Raw genomic sequence first — 18,626 nt, 5'->3', positions numbered from 1 at the left:
TTCCTCATCATACCCTAGCCCAAATGAATGAGGCTCAGGATCCAACAGAGGGCAAGGCCTCTGTCAGCGCTGGATTTGGTGTCGTATGACACTGTTCCGGCTGCGTGTCAGTCGGCAATGAGGATGGGGCGGCACCACCCACAGTGGCCCGGATGGCGCCGGAAGCATCGGGCCAGTGCTGGGGAAGGTTGAGGGTGGTATGACCAGCTTTCATTCTGATTCAGCAAGGGACCCATGGGTGCTCCCTCTGAACCAAGGTGGAACCAGAATGGGGCCCCTTTCTGACTCCACAGGCTCTGACCAGAAATGAGGTTCATGGCCTCAAAACTCCTTGAGTTGGGCGGGGTTGCTCTGGCTCCCAGAAACTCAGGTCGCCCGGAGTCAGCCGAGAAGCAGGCTCCCCAAAGGGAGGTCTAGATCAACGATGCTCCCTCATCTCATCAGCCAATGAACAAGGTGAAGTTGAAGAAAGCTTTGCCGCCTTATGTCGTCTCAACTTACCTGATCGTCCTGAGGACTTGTAGTGGTATGAGGAAGATAGGGAGGGGGGGGGGGGTGGGGAGGGGAGGGTGATTGGGCTCCGCCACCGATCCCAAAACCTTCCTCCCGACCAAGATCAGGACTTGCATGGAGCGGAGCACTGGGCTGGCATCAGCTTAATGGCCCAGTACTTTGAACACAACTTCAGGTCGTGGTCTTGCTCCAGGCACCAAATGCACACAAGGTGTGGATCCATCACAGACATCACCCAATTACAGTCTTACGAGAAGTGATCCCTCGAAGCTCCAGGATTAGAAACACTAAAAAAAAAAAATATATAAAAAATTGACAAAAGTCGAAAAAAAGACCAGTCAAAAAATAGGGGTAGCTATTTCTTTGGATCAGTGCTGGCTAGCGCAGAAAAGAAAGAACTGACAGAGCGCCGTGGAGGCACCTATATAGGACCCGTGACATATCCAGAGAAGACAGCGCAGATGACAGAGCTATCAACACCACCTAACGGCACGCAGGGGCACTGCACGAGAAAAATCTCTGGATCCAGGCAAATGCCTGGTAAAATTCTAAGGTAAGAAATCTTTAACTAGATGTCTATCGGATATACCTTGCAATCCTTCACTATGTAGGGTGGATAAAGGCTGTAAATGCAATCTTTGTGCTTATCCTCTGAATGAAGCCTTTTCTTGCCACAGGTCCCACAAGTCTAAAAACACCTTTCTTTCTAGCGCTCACATTGTATAATCAGATCTGAAGCAGATGGTAATTTGTAATATAAGGCAAATGGAAGTAACACTGTTAACACTGAAAATAGCTGAACTAAGCAGAACTCCTTGACATCTCCCTTACACAACTGTGGTAGACAATCTGAGGGACAGAAGCCTCAGAGGAGTGTTCTAGAGGGTGATACAACCTGACTGGTTGGAACTCAAAGATTATTCTTTTTTTTTTTTTTAAATGACAAAGATATGTTACTAAACTGAAGGTCCTATGGCCTTTTTAGGCTATATTTTCCATCACTCTTCTCTCTAATGGTACTATGGGATTCCACTTTGATGACCGAGACTGATTCAAGCATGTGAATCTATTGACGAGCCAATAATGGAGTAAGAAGACATTTTTAAAATACCTTCTAAACAGTACGCTAGTATGCATACCTGCAAATTCAGAGATGTACAAATAACCACTGCTCCTAAACTCAACTTCTTGTGCCCATTTCAGAAATACATTTCCTTGATACCGATTTTCGCTCTACATATTTTACAATATTCATCTGTCTATACTAGAAACTCAATGAAAAACCATTATACAGTGCAGCTCAGTTGTTAGTTCTTGGTGCCTTGAGTTCTTTGAGAACCTACAAACCCTGTAAATTCCTGCAACCAGAAGGGTCAAACGGATGTAATGGTTTATTGCTTTTGTAAATCGGCCTGGTGACAAAGTTACAGAAGAAAATGTCACACATGGCCATTTTATCCTACTCATTTTCAAAATGTCTATATCAATAGTTATTTTCCTTGGAAAAACCTTGAGGGATCTACACATGACCCCATGCTGAATTCGGAGTTTTGGCTACTCTTCAGAAGTCTATAGCTTTCCTGAATCACCCCATGGATTTCACACTGGTTTCCACCAGGCACAGGAAGGAGGTTAAGAGCACAAAAAATAAGAACAATGGGCTGACTCTTTGAAAAATGTCAAAACTGTGGTACAAATTTAGTTTTTTGACTGAGTTCTGCATGTTCTGAAAGTACAGAAAACAGCTTGTTGATGCCATTTTTAGGGGGAAAAAAACACTTATCTGGAGCACTTTCCTATTTTTCTCAAAACTCAAGTTTTTGCTTATTTTCTCAGTGCTCTTCGGGGAATTTGCAAACCCTGGAGTTCCCATTCATGTACTTGTTGCTGCATCCTGCTGAGGAGGTCTGCAAAGTTGGTGTCCCATCCTGGGAGCTACTCTGCCACCAGGTGAATGTGGTGGTGAAGAACCCATTTCCATATTGTCAGAGAATTGGGACAAACGTGTGCCCCCTTATTTCTTTAGGTAATACATGACTGTCATGTTGTCCGCGCGGACTAAGACAACCTTGTGACAGGTGATGATGAAATGCTTTCAGGGATAGAAATAAAGCCTGAAGATCGCAGTAATTGATATGTAGGGATTGGTGACTGAGATCCCAAAGACCCTATAGTGTGATGTCTTGAAGGTAAGGGCACCAACCCGTCAGTGATGCATCTGTGGACAGAAAGACCCGAGGTACAGGGTCCAGAAAATGCCACCCTTTCAACAGGTTGGTGGTGTTCCACCCTTGCGGAAAGCGGTGAGTATAGCGGTCCATCAACACCAGATCGTCCTAGTAACCCTGTGACTGATACCACTGACGAGACAGACGGACACTGCTGTAGGGGACACACATACAGCCTGGCATAGGGAACAATGGCAATGCAGGACACAATCAACCCTAACAGGCGCACAATAGATCTGACTGTGTATGTGAGATTCTCCTGAAATTCGGGGATAAGAGACTGAAAACTGAACTCTGGTCAGGTTGGGGGTATGCTAGCCCCAACTCTGCATTGAGAACAGCTTCTAGCGAGGGCTGAATCGGAAGGCGATGGAGGTGGGATTTGAAATTGCTGATTGTGAAGCCAAGAGTGTGAAGGAGATCCACTGTCAATGGAGTGATAATGCCACTTTGGTAACGTGCTGGCTTTGATGACCCAGTTGTCTAGGTAAGGGAACACACATATGTTTTGTCTTCTCAGGTGTGTGGCAGCTACTGCTAAACACTTTGTGATGACTCTTGGAGCAGTTGCAACTCCGAAAGGCAGAACTCTGAGCTGGTAAGGCTTGCCTGCAACCACAAATATTAGGTATTTTGCAGGATGGATGGGAATATGAAAGTAGGTGTCCTTTAGATCTGGAGCCGTCAAAGTCGCCTTGCTGCAGAAATGGAATAACTTCTTTAAGAGTAACCATATGAAAGCGTTGAGAAGATTTACTGGTTTAAGGATTTGAGGTTCAGAATAGGATAAAGAGGACAGTCTTTTTTGGGAATGAGGAAGTACGGGTAATATACCGCTGATCCCAAGTGTTGTAAGGGAACAGGCTTGATGGCCAATTTGATAAGAAGGATTGAGCTTCTTGTGTGAGAAGGGCAAGGTGCTCATGGGATAGCCTGTGAGTGAGGGGGAATGTTTGGAGGGTGGTAATGAGCTCAAGACAATAACTATGCCTGATAATGGACAGGACCCATTGGTTTGTGGCCATGTTGACCCATTCTGGATGAAAATCTTGAAGCTGTTCACTGGTAGTTGTGGATTGAGCAGGGGGGGGGGCGCACCACTGGAGGTGGGGTTGATGAAAAGTTCCCGTTTGTGTGGGGGGGGGACTGTAGAACGCTCATGGCCTTAGCTGGGTCTTTTTCCCAGCTTCTCAAAGGTAGAAGCCACTTGAGGACCAAACCTTATCTAAGGGCATGTTAAGCTCCGCTTGCTGCACCTCTGTTGCGAAACCAGAGCACCAAAGTCATGCGTGCCTTGTTAACAAGACACTTGTATTAATGCTGCGTGCAGCTGTATCTGCGGCGTCTAGGGCACAGTGTATAGAAATATTAGTTGTTTGCCCCTCTGCAACAATTTGCTGCCCTCTCGTGCACTGCTCCTCTAGGAGAAACTGGAGGAGCTCTTTCATTTCATCTCAGTGAGCCCGGTCATACCTAGCCCGTAAGGCCTGTGAATTGGTGATATGCCAATAGTTAGCTGCAAGTGCAGCCACTCTCTTGCTGGCAGCATCTTTTTTCTTACTCTCCTGGTCAGGAGGAGAGTCCACTTGTGGCCTGGCTATTGGCAGGTTTTCACGCAGTGGTGGAAGCTTATGGACTCTGGAGGGACCTGCGACCTAAAGTATAATCGATGTGAAGGAGAAGGCTTATATTTCTTTTCTACCCTCTGGGTGTTAACCCTAGAGTGGATGGGCTCTTTGAAATTTCCCTCAGCGTGACAAAGCATGCTAGGGAGCATAGGAAGAAACTGGATATCCCTGCGGGGAGACGCAAGCTACTGAACTGGAAATCTTGTTCGGTAGGGTCCCTGTGCAGCTCCACATTGTGTAAAGCAGCTGCCCTTGCCACTACCTGATGGTAGCAAATACTATCCTCTACTGGCGAGGAGAGTGTGGGGTACAAATCTGTATCATTGGGCAGGGTGGGGTCAGAGTCATAAGCGTCCCACCCAAATCTTCCCAATCATATAAAGGGGATCCCTGAGGATATAATCTCCTGCAGTAGTTGAGGCAGGTGAATGAGGGAAGGGAGGTGGAGGAGATGGGGGTAGAGAATGTGGATCAGGAAAAGGCTTGTGAGGTGTGCTAGTGGCCTTTTTCGTGCTAGTCATTTTTTGAGGTGAAGTGTCCAAATCTTTTTGGAAAGACAGCTTCCTTTTGAAAAGTACAGGGGGAGAAGCCACGCGTCCTGTACCCTCCTGGATATGGAGGCAGCGCTGACGAGCATCCATAGTCTCCGAAATATGTTCCATGAGAGAAGCTGTAGCTGAAGACTGACTGTAGTCTTTCTGCTCTGATGTTTTCAGATCTGTGGATTTTGGCACTGAAGTTTGACTTTGCGATTTCGTTGGTGCCGAGGTAGAGGCAGTAGCCGGCCAGGTCAGAGCCGAAATTCGGATTGAGATGGAAGCGATGTCTCAGACTGAGGTGCTTGAGGTGGAAACCAAAGACGACGTCTTTGCCTTGGCTATTTTCAGAGCCGAGCCAGTGGGCGGGGCAGCCAAAACACATTTTCAGATCTGGCCATTGCCTGGTGGCAGTTGCGGTCCAGCAATCTCTACAAGGAGCTTTTTAATAGTCTGTGGGGTGGCTAGAAAGTGCCAGAGGACTATGGGTTGTGCGGGTGTTACCTTGTGGCTTTCAAAGTCCAACTGCAAGCCAGAGTCAGAGTCCTGGATCGAGAAGGCCTCCTCTGGTTTCCTCCTGGGTGCGTTTCTCCCCAGAGATGTCCAGGGTGCCATCTGGAGTCTTGTGTGCCACCTCCATTCAACGAGTTATTCGTTCCCGAAGGGTCTTCTTCGACAGGAAGGATCTGCAGGCATCACAGGTAGCTTCAAGGTGATCGGGGAGAGGCACAAGTTACACATCAGATGTTGATCAGCGTGGGGAATTTCGCATGGCACCAAGACAGAAACAAAACTGCATTTGTTCCATCAGTTTAGCATAGTGGTTGGTGCAATGTGGTGCGGTAGACTTGAGACTGACTAGGACACCCCAGAGGGCACATAGTAGGTGCCCAGACCGATGCTTCGAGGCAAATGCATAGATTGGAATGGGCGATTGACACACAATACCCCCAAAAAAGAGAAGACGGAAAGAAAGGTTTTGAACCGGAGCGAGTCGAAAGACGGAGCGAAGACACGTCTGAATCAGATGGTGGAGAGAAAACCATCTAACAAAGGAGGCAACGCCCATGTGCAGATTCACCGATCCAGTGACTCTAAATGCTTCTTCGAACAACTTGCAATACTCTGGACCCAACACTAGAGGAGGGCAGGAGTATGCAGAGCATGTGTATCTACGGTCACACATTCCATCTAACATAATATTTAAGTGATTCTAGAACTCCGCTCTAAAACGGAGAGCTGATTATTCTAAACATATAAATACACAAGACCTCAAGCAGAACATTCTCTGCTTAGAATTTCACAAGTAAAACAGTCTGACAATGACAATTTCAGTAGAAACAAAGCCACAGTACACTCAATCAGTAAAACACAATTACTCACACATATGGCATTGATGTCAGACTCGTGGCCTGTGAAAGTCTGTCGGCACATTCCTTCTCTAACATCCCAGAGCTTGGCAGAAGCATCACAGGCGCCAGAAACAAAGCACCGGGAATCTGGGGCAAGAGACAAGCTCATTACATCTCCAGTGTGTCCAGTAAACGTGGTTGTCTGCTGCCCAGTTTCAATATCCCAGAGAGCACTGTTTAAGAGAGCACAATGAGCAAAACAGTTAGATGCAACTGAAGATATCAGGAACTCAAAATTCACGCCTTTGTAGGGTACTCGTACTTTTCACGGGGTTTTTAACAAATTTAATGCGCATTGTTACTTACCAAGTGGTATCACCAGAGCTGGTAATTATTTGATTATCATCTATGAAGCGGCAGCAAGACAAATAACCTGTGTAAATAAAATAAAGCATTAATAAACATGCCCTATTCTGTATCTTCCAGCAACTGGGTGTTGCTGTTGTATAGACCGAATATAAATATATTGGTGACCTAAGCAGTAGCTAAAATGTTGCCTATTACAACACCTAAAACACTATGAAAAGCAGGAACTGTTTAGATGTGTGGGTACTTGACTAGTACTATCAACGTCTGTGGTAGGAAACTCTCCTGACTTCCTATTTCACTTAGATTATACTTGGCGTTTTTTACAAGAATAATTCCAGTTTGGTTGCATACTACAAATTAAAATTACAATGTAGGATGTTGCAAAATCCAGTAGACAGACCTGAAACAAAATACTGCTTGCAAAAAAAAAAAAAAACAGCTGACACATTAATGCAGATCCTTGAAACCCTTCATGGAAAGATTTATTCAGAGACATCAGGTTTAAGTGCAATCACTTATAGCAATAATAACCAGTAACAAGAGGTTTCCTCGTGAGGAATTCCTAGATTAAATCATTTGACTAGTAAACCTATTTTTATGTCAAGACAGGAGACTAGCATTATGCTAGTAACTTGTTTACTCCTTCTGAGCAACAAACCATTAAAAACTTCCAAAAAGAATCTTACAACATTACAATGAAAAATAGAATGTGCAGTCCCATATGTACTGCTTGACCGCCATCTTCCTCCTCTTTTGTTTGGTTCTTCTGAGCAGATAAGTATGATAGTTTTTCTTGTGCGAGGTAGTGAGATGTGCATAACTGGTGTTTTTGCATGGTTCAGTAATAACCAAATTTATGGGTACTGTGGTTTGTGTGTATGGTGCATTAATTACCTGAATGGTACAGATATTTGTTTTTTTGTAACGGTGTTATGTTAAGTAGTAAAACGTTTGATTTGAAAAACATGAGAAATGAAGTTTCTCACTGTCAGATTCATGATTAATGGTTATTTCTGTTTTTTAAAGTTTAATTATGCTGGGATATGTTAGTGTTTAGCTTTCTTGAAAGGCCGCACTTGAGCGCAGACCATTTAAGGAAGTACGAGGGCAGTTCACGCTTTGGAGCACGAGGGGCAGAAGGTAGAGTTCCTTTTAGGTGCGCAAGGAGTAGTATATTTTTCCCTACGCTTGCTTGCAGAGGCTGGTGTCATTGCAGTAAGCAACCGCGTGGAGGAAAAAGTGGTCATGACGTTGCGTCTGATGCATCCTCTCCAACACAAAAGGGGTTGTTTCTAAAGGAGGTAGGCCTTATTTTTAAATAGGTTGGTTTGCTTTCACAGGAATTAGTCCTCTGAAGCAGTTTCTATTGCAACAAAGCGCTGTTTGTGTGTCTCGTTGTCAGGGATGGTTGTAGTGTGTGACAGTATGTTTGTGCAGTTGTTTGGGTGGAAAAATAGCGATATTTAAAAATAATTAATTTTGAAAGTGGATAAGAACCATGTTGAGTGCATTGAGGGATACTACGTTTTTAAGGTGAATTAAATTTAAGACTGGTCTGGAAAATATTGGATATTAATAAGGAGGTTCTTAACCAAGAGTAATCGACAAGGAAAACTGCATCCAAGGAGATACAAGTGGCTTCTCATGAGTATGTAAGACATGCTTTAGGCAAGAAAAAGACTAAGGAGGAGGAGGAATTTTTTTCTGTATTTGATGAGGACTAGTATAAGGTCCAGGGGAGAAGTACCTCAAAAAAAAAAAAAAAAAAAAAAAAGGAAACACTTGGAGGATTCACCATGTGACAGGAGTCCACAGCAGCTCGCTAAGGAAAGGTTCCCGATGAGTGCAAAGAAGGGTCAGATTGATGCTGAAAAGAATCAATATCCTGAGGAGGATATAGTAATGACAAGAGGCAGATCTGATTAGGATCTGGACAAATATATTTTGGATTTGGAATACAAAGATGGGTTGGACAAGGACAGTGAGATGAGTGTCAGAAGTAAGGTGAAGGACACTGTAGTTGATCCTCTTGGGGAGAAACTATTTACTCCTAACAATATTAGACACCCAGGAAGGAAGGATTGGTGGCCGCTGGACCATGTATCTGATTATATTAAGTCTAGATTGTGCTTTAAGTCCTTGGAGAAAGAATAAAGGAATGTAACAGGGGCAGTGTGTTCCAGGCCCATTATTGATGGGAAGGTGACTATGACACCGAATCTGGATCCAGAGCTCATCACGTTTGTTTAAATGGGCAAGGATCAGAGAAAGTTCAGAAATGTTCCTAAAGCAGTGGCAAGAAGATTACTTGATCTCCTTGGTCTGCTGGCCAAAATCTTTGCTGCAGTGAAAGGCATTTTTGAAAGGTTTGGATCAGAATTTGGCTTGGTAACATGGATGGTGCCAGCGGACCATCTTTTTTTGGGCAACACACACACAGGCTTTTTAGCAGACATACAGAAAACTGTGCTCATGGGGATTAATCCAAAGTTTAATGTTTTAGCTAGAAGGTTATCTAGCAAAGATGCACGTGGTTTGCTTTTTGGGGATGGAATGGTGAAGTGACTGAAAGCATGTACATACTTTCAAAAGTCTAAACAATGCACAGCATTCAATGTGTAGAGTCTTCTCTAACAGTAGTTTTTATGGTAGGGCTGGTAGGAGAGGGCATCATACCGTCTGAGCCAGTTATAAAGCCCAGTTTCAGAGCCAAGGGTTTGTTTATCACAAGGGTAACCAAGGAGGACCCACATTTTATCCCCCAAAGGGGAGAGGGCAAGGATGCACTGGCAGAGGAAGGGAACAAAACCTCAGTCAAGGTCAAAGCCAAGGTTTTTTCTGGTTCTATCCCAATAAAGGTAGGAGGAAGATTGAGATTTTAAGGACTACTGGAAGGCAGTGACAAGACTCCTGGACGTTACCAACTATAGAAGGTTATCAAAGAGTTGAACACAGAACCAGTGTAACGGAGGGAACCAAATGAGCTGGTGTTTCAAAAAGATTTGGAACACACTGTGCAAGAAGAGGGATTACAGATGCTGGAAAAGGATGCAATAATAGAAGTTGGAGAGCAGGAAAAGGGTTTTGTAAGTACTTTGTTTTTAGTGGAAGAGAAAGACAAAAGGCGGAGGCCGGTGATAAATTTAAGGGATTTGAATTAGTTTGTGACTTAACATTTCAAGATGGTGGGAATACACCTATTGAGAGATTTGCATTAGGATTGGATGGTGAAGATCAATCAATCAAGGTATTTATTCAGCGCTACTCACCCGTGAGGGTCTCAAGGCGTGGGGGGGGGGGGGTCACTGCTGCTCGAAAAGCCAGGTCTTGAGATGCCTCCGGAAGGTGAGGTGGACCTGGGTGGTCCTGAGGTGGGCGGGGAGGGAATTCCACGTCTTGGCCGCCAGGTAGGAGAAGGATTTCCCCCCGCGTTGGTTCGGCGGATGCGAGGGACGGCGGCGAGAGCGAGGCTGGTGGAGCAAAGTTGACGGGAGGGCGTGTAGAAGGTGAGGCGACGGTTGAGGTATTCGGGTCCCTTGTTGTGGAGGGCTTTGTGTGCGTGGGTGAGGAGCCTGAAGGTGATCCGTTTGTTGACGGGTAGCCAGTGCAGGTGGATCTCAAGGACGCATACTTCATGATACCAGTTGCAAAAGAAGATTGAGGTACCTACAGTTTGGGTGGAAAGGCCAACTGTATCAGTTTCAAAGTCTCCCTTTCGGGCTATCCACAGCCCTTTGGTGTTTCACAAAGGTGTGAAGATCGTGGTTGGTTTTTCAGAGCGAGGGGATTAAAGATGGAAATTTATCTGGACGATAAATTGATAACGAATGAGGGTGCGGAAGAAATGAAGGAGCAGATGGAAATGGTTAAAGATTTGTTCAAGGATTTGAGGTAAATCTGGAGAAATCTGAAGTGATTCCAAAGATGAAAGTGAGGAAAATAAAGTAGGAGGTGCAGATGATGTTGAAAAGAAAGGCGGTGAAGTTGAGTTTGCTCAAGCGACTGGTCTATTGCCCTAGTCGATCCAAGCGTTTTTAAATAGGGCCGACTGTATTACAGGGCCCTTCAGCATTTAAAGACTTCCAGTCTAGGGAGAGGTTTGTAGTATGGAGACTTGTTGTCTATCTGTGGAAGTAAGAGAGGAGTCAATTTGGTGGAAGGAGAATTTGGAAGCCTGAAATGGTCGGGTAACTTTTGGAACAAAACCGGATTTTGTAGTGGAGGCTGATGCTAGCAACTTAGTGTGTGGAGCTACATGTTTGGATAAGGTGACCAGGGAAGTTTGAACTCAGTTGGCAAAGAAGTGACACACTGTTTAGAGATGCAGGTTTGTTTGCCCTACAGAACGTATGGGCAGATTTGAGAGGGAGATCGGTATTGTTGAGAATGGACAATTGGACTGCTGTGGCATATATCATCAAGTTGGGACGATGCAGATCGGCAGAACTGTCAGAAAAAGCAAAGGAGATGTGAGAATTCAGTTTTGAGCACAAAATAAGCTTGAAGGCAGAATCTTTGCCAGTGGTGCAGAATGTGACAGATTAGAATTCTCGGAATGGGACAATTACAGTGACTGGAAGTTAAGAGACTGTGCTCTTCAGGGCATTAAGAGATGGGGCCCTTGGAGGCAGATATTTTTGCTTCCAGACTAACCTTTCAATTACCAAATTATGTCAGTTGGAGGCCAGATCCTGGAGCAGTGGATGGGTTTATGCAAAATTGGGAGGGAATGAAGGGTTATGCTTTCCCCATTCTCAATGATTCAGACAGCGTTGGTACACAGGAGGAGACAGAAGCGTCAAATGGTATTGGTTATACCTTTTCAGAAAACCCAGCTGTGGTTTCCGAAGGTAATGGAAATGGCAGTGGAGGAAAAAGTGTTAATAACGTCTTGCAAAGGTCTTTTGGTAGGCGCAGAAGGCCAGGAACATCCATTGATGGAGCTGGGTTCTCTTAACCTTCTAGTATGAAGGATATCAGGTATTCTGGGAGATTCACAGAACGTTAGAGTACAGCTGCAAGCTTACTCGATGAATCATGGGCACCAGGTACAAAGAGAAGGTATAGAGGGGCAAGGAAAGTATGGTTACATTGGTGCACGGATAAAGATTTATATCTTGTGGAGGTGGATGATGTAGAGGTGGAAAAGTTCTTAGCAGGTTTATTTGATAAAGGTATGTCATATAGGGCAGTAAATTGTTACAGATCAGCTGTGGCAGTTGGTCATTCACTTCAGCAGGGTTTATCTGTTGGTAGAAATCCTTTGGTTTGCAGGGTGATGAAAGGGATACTTTTGAGGAGACCGCCTAATCCAAAACCTCAGACATTAAGGAACGTAAATTTGGTTCGACAATTATTTGAGGGTTGGCCAGCCAATAGATGATTAGAGGCAGGAGCATTGTCTTGGAAGAGGACTACGTTGCTTTGTCTCATTTCTTTCCGTGGAGTTTCTGATGCGAGCTTTGGAATCATCACATTTTTTTCAACCAAATGGTGTGGTTTTTGGGGTTTGTAGACGGACTAATACTGTGAGTATTTCTTATCCAATGTTTGACAACTCACCTAATTTGCGTGGTACAATGTTTGAAGGAATATAAGACCAGGATGCTGGATAAGAAGTGCAGGCGTTGATCAACTGTTAATATCTTATGGGAAATCTTTTAAAGCAGTAACAAATGCTACAATTGCTAGATGGGTGAAAGCTACTTTGAAGGAGAGTGGTGTGAATGGTTCAGTTTATGGCTCATTCAGTAAGGGAAGCAAGGCGAGTAAGGTTTATATGATGGGTGGTCGTTTGGAGGACATTTTGAAAGCAGCTGATTGGTCATATGCAGAGACGTTTAGGTGGTTTTATTTTAAATCTGTAGATCATGTTTCAAAATGTGTTTTGACTTTCGACATGCACAATGCTACTAGCCTCCTGTCTTGATATAAAATGACATCTTATAGGTTTACTAAATTAAGAATCGAGGTTCTATTAAAGACAAGGAGGCTAGCATTATCCCACCCTCCCTTCCCTTGTAGAGGGGTGGAGGATTGCTATATTCATGTGACGTTGTTACAGATCTTTAAGTTGGAAAGTTTTTCTTTTATGCTGACATTAAAGGTTTATGAATTGGTTTCATGCTTTGGTTTATTTTTTTCAGATAAGAGTGGACAGATTTGACGAAGGTTTTTTTTTTGCAAGGACAGTCAAGAAGAGCAAACAAAGAGGAGGAAGATGAAGGGCAAACAGTAGAAATTGGACAGAACTTTCTATTTGAAGGCTTTGAATGGCTTGTTGCTCAAAAAGGATTACATCAGACTTCTATGCATAATGCTAACCTCATTGTCTTTAATAAAATCTTGATTCTTAATTCAGTAAATCTATAAGAATCGTCATTTTTCAGGAGGATTCTACTGTTCTTACAGGCAACTGATTATGCCACAAGCAGAATTGGGAAAAATATTTCTAAAAGACAACCCTATCCGCCCTATCTGCAGTAACGCATGTGTATGCGTAAGCCACTTCCCACCACAGTATCACCACCTACAGTCTGTAAAAGTAGCACAACTTCAACTTCCAGGGAAAGAAAGTTTAAGGACCGAGGATAGCACTTAAGTAATAATAGTTCCAGACCCATCAGGAAAGATGGTTAAACACATGTGACCTGCTCTTTCATCAGTGGCTGTGAAACGGATTCAAAACCATAAAACATGGGTTGAAGGACTGACCGCATGTGGCAGAACCACAAGCAATCAAAATGGATTAATAAAGCAGAAGAATATGTGGAAGAAGCATCCAGTAGCAAGTGCTTGCAAAAAGCACACATTCAGCCGGCTGGCCTATGGATGCTTGTTAAATGTATCCGTCTTTAGAAAGCCATTTATCCTTTGGCTCTGGAGGAGTGTCAACTGATTTTAAAAAAAAAGGAGACTATCCTATTTGACAAAGGTTTTAGCCAACTACATCAAATGTTTGACAAATGTGTATATTGCCTCATTGATCCACTTAAAAAGCCAGGGGGGACCCAAACAATTATCACACATCGAAATCCAAGTCTGAGGTGTTTTTCTCCAAGATATTTTTAACAATTCCCCAGGAATAGAAGTTTCCACCTTGTGTACTTAATATGTAGGTGTTATGACATCAGTCTAATCACCTTTCTATTGAAACAGTCAATACTCAACCAACTGGATACTATCATCTGTATTCCAAACTTTATATTCAACCTTCAATCCTAAAAAGCAATCACGGATTCCAGCTTTGGCTTATGTAACACTTATGTAACCACTGGGTTGCTACAGGGCAACTACTCTGGAGACCACTGCACCTTGTAAAATGCGGATGAAGCACAATTTAAACATTTGTCACTTTCACGCATTGCACGGTCTGAACCATTGTTGAATATATACAATATTATGATAATGCAATTATACATCCCAATGGTTTTTAAATGGACTGTCCCTTGTGAGCATTTGTTGCTCTCAATTAAACGGAAAATAATTCAGACATGTTGAAGTATATGGTTTACCTATGATGAAAAGAAGACCTTAGAACCACTGTACTTTATTCAGATGTTGGGTAAATAGTCAGGCACAATAGGCCTGGAGCAGAATGCACAGAATAACTGGACCCTTAAGAGCAAGGACAACTTAGGGCTTCCTGTGGGAGATAAGAAGCTGGTCTAAACCCAGCAGTGCCATGGTATCTCTAGAGCAGGCAGCTTACATCCCACTTTGCTCCTTGGCACTTAAGGTCGTTTCCATGGACTGAGACAAGAGGGTACTGGTGGAACAAGTCCTAAGGTATTTGGAAATTAGGAAGTAGTCTAGGGAGGTGGTGGTCTTCCTTACCGTGGAATTACTCCCATAACCTGGGTAAGGTGGTAGTGGTGGACTACATATGGGGGTGGGAAGAGGTGGTGGCTGGGGATGACTTCCATACCACACTAGCAGGAAAGGTGCTCAGTTCCAGGCCTGGTGCACAGGAATTTTACTTGTTAGAGTTTCTTCCTAGTGGTGAAATCAAAAACTTTTTTGGGAATCCTTTCACCCTTGCCAAGAATGCAAGATTGGTGGTATAACAAAAGATGGCAGCCCAAATAGCACAGGCATGTGCCCTGGATAAGTGGTCCCCAAACAAACAACAAATGTTCTCTTCTGCAGATCATCTGCTGCTAACATGCAGTGCATGAGCATTGTTGCACAAGTTACCCAACTTGAAGGCATGGAAAGCAAAAAAAAAAAAAAAAAAACCTTAAATGATCCAAAAACATGGGGCAATTTCATGCTAGGAATTCAGTGAGTAAAAGAAGCAGGTTATGATACACATGGGTGGGTGGAAAAGAGCAATTCGGTGAGTGCGAACATATGCACAGGAATGGGAAGGAATGGGCAGTACTGGCACACAAAAGCTCTGTCTTAAATGGCAACTGGAACATTTAGAGTTAAGTAAATATGTGGTAGAGATACTTAATTTGAGAAAAGGATGGAGCAAAAAACATAAGCCAAACTAGTTTCACATCATAAAGGTAATTACAGCGTCTAGTATTTAAGGCCACTTTGTATTGTTTAAGTGGCAGGTAGGAGTCTTTAGTAGTAAGGGGTGGACATTTAAGTGAAAAATGCAAATAAGAACTAGTTATCTTAATGGTTTATGCTGAACGCTGCACGTCAGGCAACTTGAACGTTTGTGAAAAATTCTGATGAGTCCTGTTCGAAATCTGAAACAGACGTGACTTGAACTAAGTGATATATCAAAGTCATCCAGAAAAATGAGGTGTTTAGGTTTTATCCACACTCACTCGCTTTCCATGAGATATGTCAGAGGTATATAAACATTACATTTCTGCACTGAATCAGATATGGCTTCAAGGGGGTATATCAATGTTGGGATCCAACCTTCAGTGCAAGAGAAGGCAAACTAAATCAGTTAACTGCTACTTAAGGACCAAAAGTCTGGGTCAGGTTTGCATCCTCTCTCAGTCCTGTGTTTATTTAGGTTTGTTCATTGAGGAATTCACTGCCACAGCAAGTTCTAGCACTCATTTGAGTACCTCGACACTGACCTATGAGATGCACTTTGTGGACCACTTACAATATTTTTTTATGAACTGTGTTTTCAGGCTAGTCAATCCAGCTGCACCAGTGCAAAATAACACTGTCCTAATTAATTGGTACCACAGCCCTGGAGAGCAACAGACTACCTCTGACTAAAGAGATCTGGGCAAAACCTAAGCAACTAATGGTGGGAATAGTTCTAGGAGCCTCAGCTATAGACCACTACAACCCTGCTCAGTGGCAATCCAAGACAGGCACAACCACCTCTGTGTTACCTTTTTGCACTGGTGCCAGAAAAAAGACCTACTCACAAGTGCGTGTTGCTTGGAGGTTATCCCAAACAAGTGGTAGAAAATTACAAAAATGGGAGGGATGGAAATCTCTGTCCAGCTTTGATAACAAAATATGAGTACTTGGCACAACATTAATAAAATACTACAAATTCAGTCTAGGGCCTCAAATGGTATTGGTTCCTTTGTTCGACAAGTATAGTAGATTTTCTAAGCAATATCAGTACAGTATTGACAATTCCTTACCAGAGTATAGTTTTATTAAACATAAAGCACAGGCTTTAAGTAGGTAAGCTGCCAAAAATTACTTTCTTCATCCCATGGATTGCTTACAGACCTCACAAATGTCAGGGGAGATATTTTCTTTCCAATCAGAAGAAAAATAGTGAATCCTTTCCTTTGAGGCAAGTGAGACAGGGGAGTGAAGGAGGTGTGGGAGGGGGCTAAGTGGTAGGAAGAGGCAGATAAGCGTGTAAAATAAAAGTGCCTGAAAAAACACAGGGTCCCTGGGTTTTTGTTTGGGGTGGTGGGGGTAGTTGGTGATGCAGAGGTATGCAGGTAACACCCAAACATTTACCAAGGAGGGAGGGCAAGAGTATAAATGCTATTCAACAGTCTTGATACCATTTGAGAATTCTCAATCACAACATAATGTAGAATTTACAATTATATGATGCATTTGTAACAGTAAAGAAAAATGTCACTCATCTAACTACAGATCACCAGCATTTGTACTTTTCATAGAATCGTGAATCATTTTAAGGCATCCATTTGAGAGACTTCTGGTAACCTTGAAATAGCAGTAATTCCTCACAAAAGGCCCAAATTCTTGAATCACTGGCACTTTTGTAACCTACTGGCCTCAGAAAATGAGCCAATCAAACTGAAGTACACTGCATCCAACTCCCCCATAGGACACCACACCTCAAATTTCATAGTAAAAGTGTGAAAGAAAACCATTCCCGGAAACAGGCAAGCACTGACAAACCATGACCTGGTATCCATGCATGGTCCCATCGGTTCTGAAAAATTCTGCTGGGCACCTATCCCCCAGTCTCAAGATTTACCACATGGGGACAGCATATTACTTTATCTGGAATATGACTCTCCAGGTAACGAGGATATACATTGAATAGAGGCAACATAAAACTGATTGAAGCCTCCCAAATCTAGTGAATATCACTACCAAGGACAGTTTCCATAACCTTTTTTTTGCCAGGTATAGTTGGTGAAGCAAATGAAAGAACAAGAAATCCATTTCACAAACAAGGACAATATTCCCCGAATTCCAGCCAAAACTTACAATTTGGAAAAAGGGAGCATAAAAATCGTACCACCACAGGCCTAAAACAAAAACTACTTTCCCACTCGCTACAGCGAGTCATATTTTATCAGGTCAAGCTATTTTTAGGACCTACTTGCCCTTCTGGCGAGTTGATAAAGAACAGGTGTCCTGCTCAGTCAGAAAGTAAAGAAGCAATAAAGAGGCTTTTAAATCTTGTTCTTATCTTGTAACATTTGCACTGTGTTCAGGGACAGATGCCAAAAGTGAGTTAGTCATCTTACAATAAATTTCCCTTCTGACTGGAAAAAAACAGGATTTTGCAAAGTTAACTGTCTGGCCTGCTGTACAAAGTGTGAAATGAAAGGCTGCTGTATGAAAGGTTTTTCCTAACACAACATTTAAATAACAAAGTCAACTGTACAAACATTTAAAAATATATTTCAGTATTTGTGAACGCCCATTTTAGTACCTGTGTGATGAAAGTATAAATAGGATGAAAACAAGTCAGAACACTTTACTTGGTGATGTGCAAAGAATAAATATGTTTTCTGAAAGTCAATTTTCATTGAATATTGTTAATACACTAAATAGCTTTATCAGTAATGCTGCAAGTTCGTGCAAATATATATATTTTTTAAACCATTTTTATTAGTTTTATATAGAACAGCAAAAAAACACAACAGGTCACTAGTGCAATTAGTACATTTTGGAGAACGAACTGCACAGACGCAGAGCATAACATATTGGTATACATTCAGGAAGCACTGTGATAGTCAAATACAATGCGCACATCCTCCCTATGATGAAGCAATGCCCCTTGCACTGTCCTCCCCAGTCCCCATCCATCACCCTCACAATCTTGTATACTTGACTGGACAGCCCCTTGCTTTGTAAACCAACTTCTCTTGCTGAGCACACCAGTTCACCCCACGACACCACTTTACCAACGCAAGGGCAGTCTCCATCTTTCAGTTTGCTGCAATGTCTCTCTTGGCCACCAAGCAGGCCATCCCCACAAATGCCCAGTTCGCTCTGCTAGAGCTCACCCCTTCAAGAACTCCCAATAAAATAGTTAGTGGAGCAACCTCAACCTCCGCCTGTATAACTGCTGAGATCTCTTTTACCACCACCTGCCAATAAGTGGCTATGTGGGGACAAGTCCACACCATGTGGAAAAAAGTCTGCACTAGGGCTTGCACAACAGGGGCAATCACCCTGGGGCCAGAGGCCTGCTCTATGCAGCTTGTCAGGAGTGAGGTATGCCACATGGATAAAGTAGGCCTGCACCATTCGGAGATGGGAGGTCATGGTCAGTGACTGTGGGGCCATAAACGCGTCTCCATTTCCCATCGGACCCACCCACCACTCTCGGAGCTTATCAAG

The 18,626-nt window shown here is 43.2% G+C and overlaps 1 protein-coding gene across 4 annotated transcripts in view; it reads right to left on the bottom strand.

Moving 5' to 3' along the window:
- GNB1 (G protein subunit beta 1) overlaps positions 1-18,626 on the bottom strand; it is a 360,950-nt gene that overhangs the window by 117,354 nt on the left and 224,970 nt on the right. For all 4 annotated transcript variants that reach the window (XM_069241008.1, XM_069241010.1, XM_069241009.1 and 1 more), the window contains 2 exons: positions 6,624-6,690; positions 6,289-6,490 (listed from right to left, as the gene is read on the bottom strand). In XM_069241008.1, the coding sequence (XP_069097109.1) occupies positions 6,289-6,490; positions 6,624-6,690 (269 nt within the window). The remainder of the gene's footprint in view (positions 1-6,288; positions 6,491-6,623; positions 6,691-18,626) is intronic.

Source organism: Pleurodeles waltl, chromosome 6 (genome assembly GCF_031143425.1).
Source record: "Pleurodeles waltl isolate 20211129_DDA chromosome 6, aPleWal1.hap1.20221129, whole genome shotgun sequence".
In the NCBI taxonomy this organism is placed as follows: domain Eukaryota; kingdom Metazoa; phylum Chordata; class Amphibia; order Caudata; family Salamandridae; genus Pleurodeles; species Pleurodeles waltl.
This window is presented reverse-complemented; position numbering and strand designations above follow the sequence as displayed.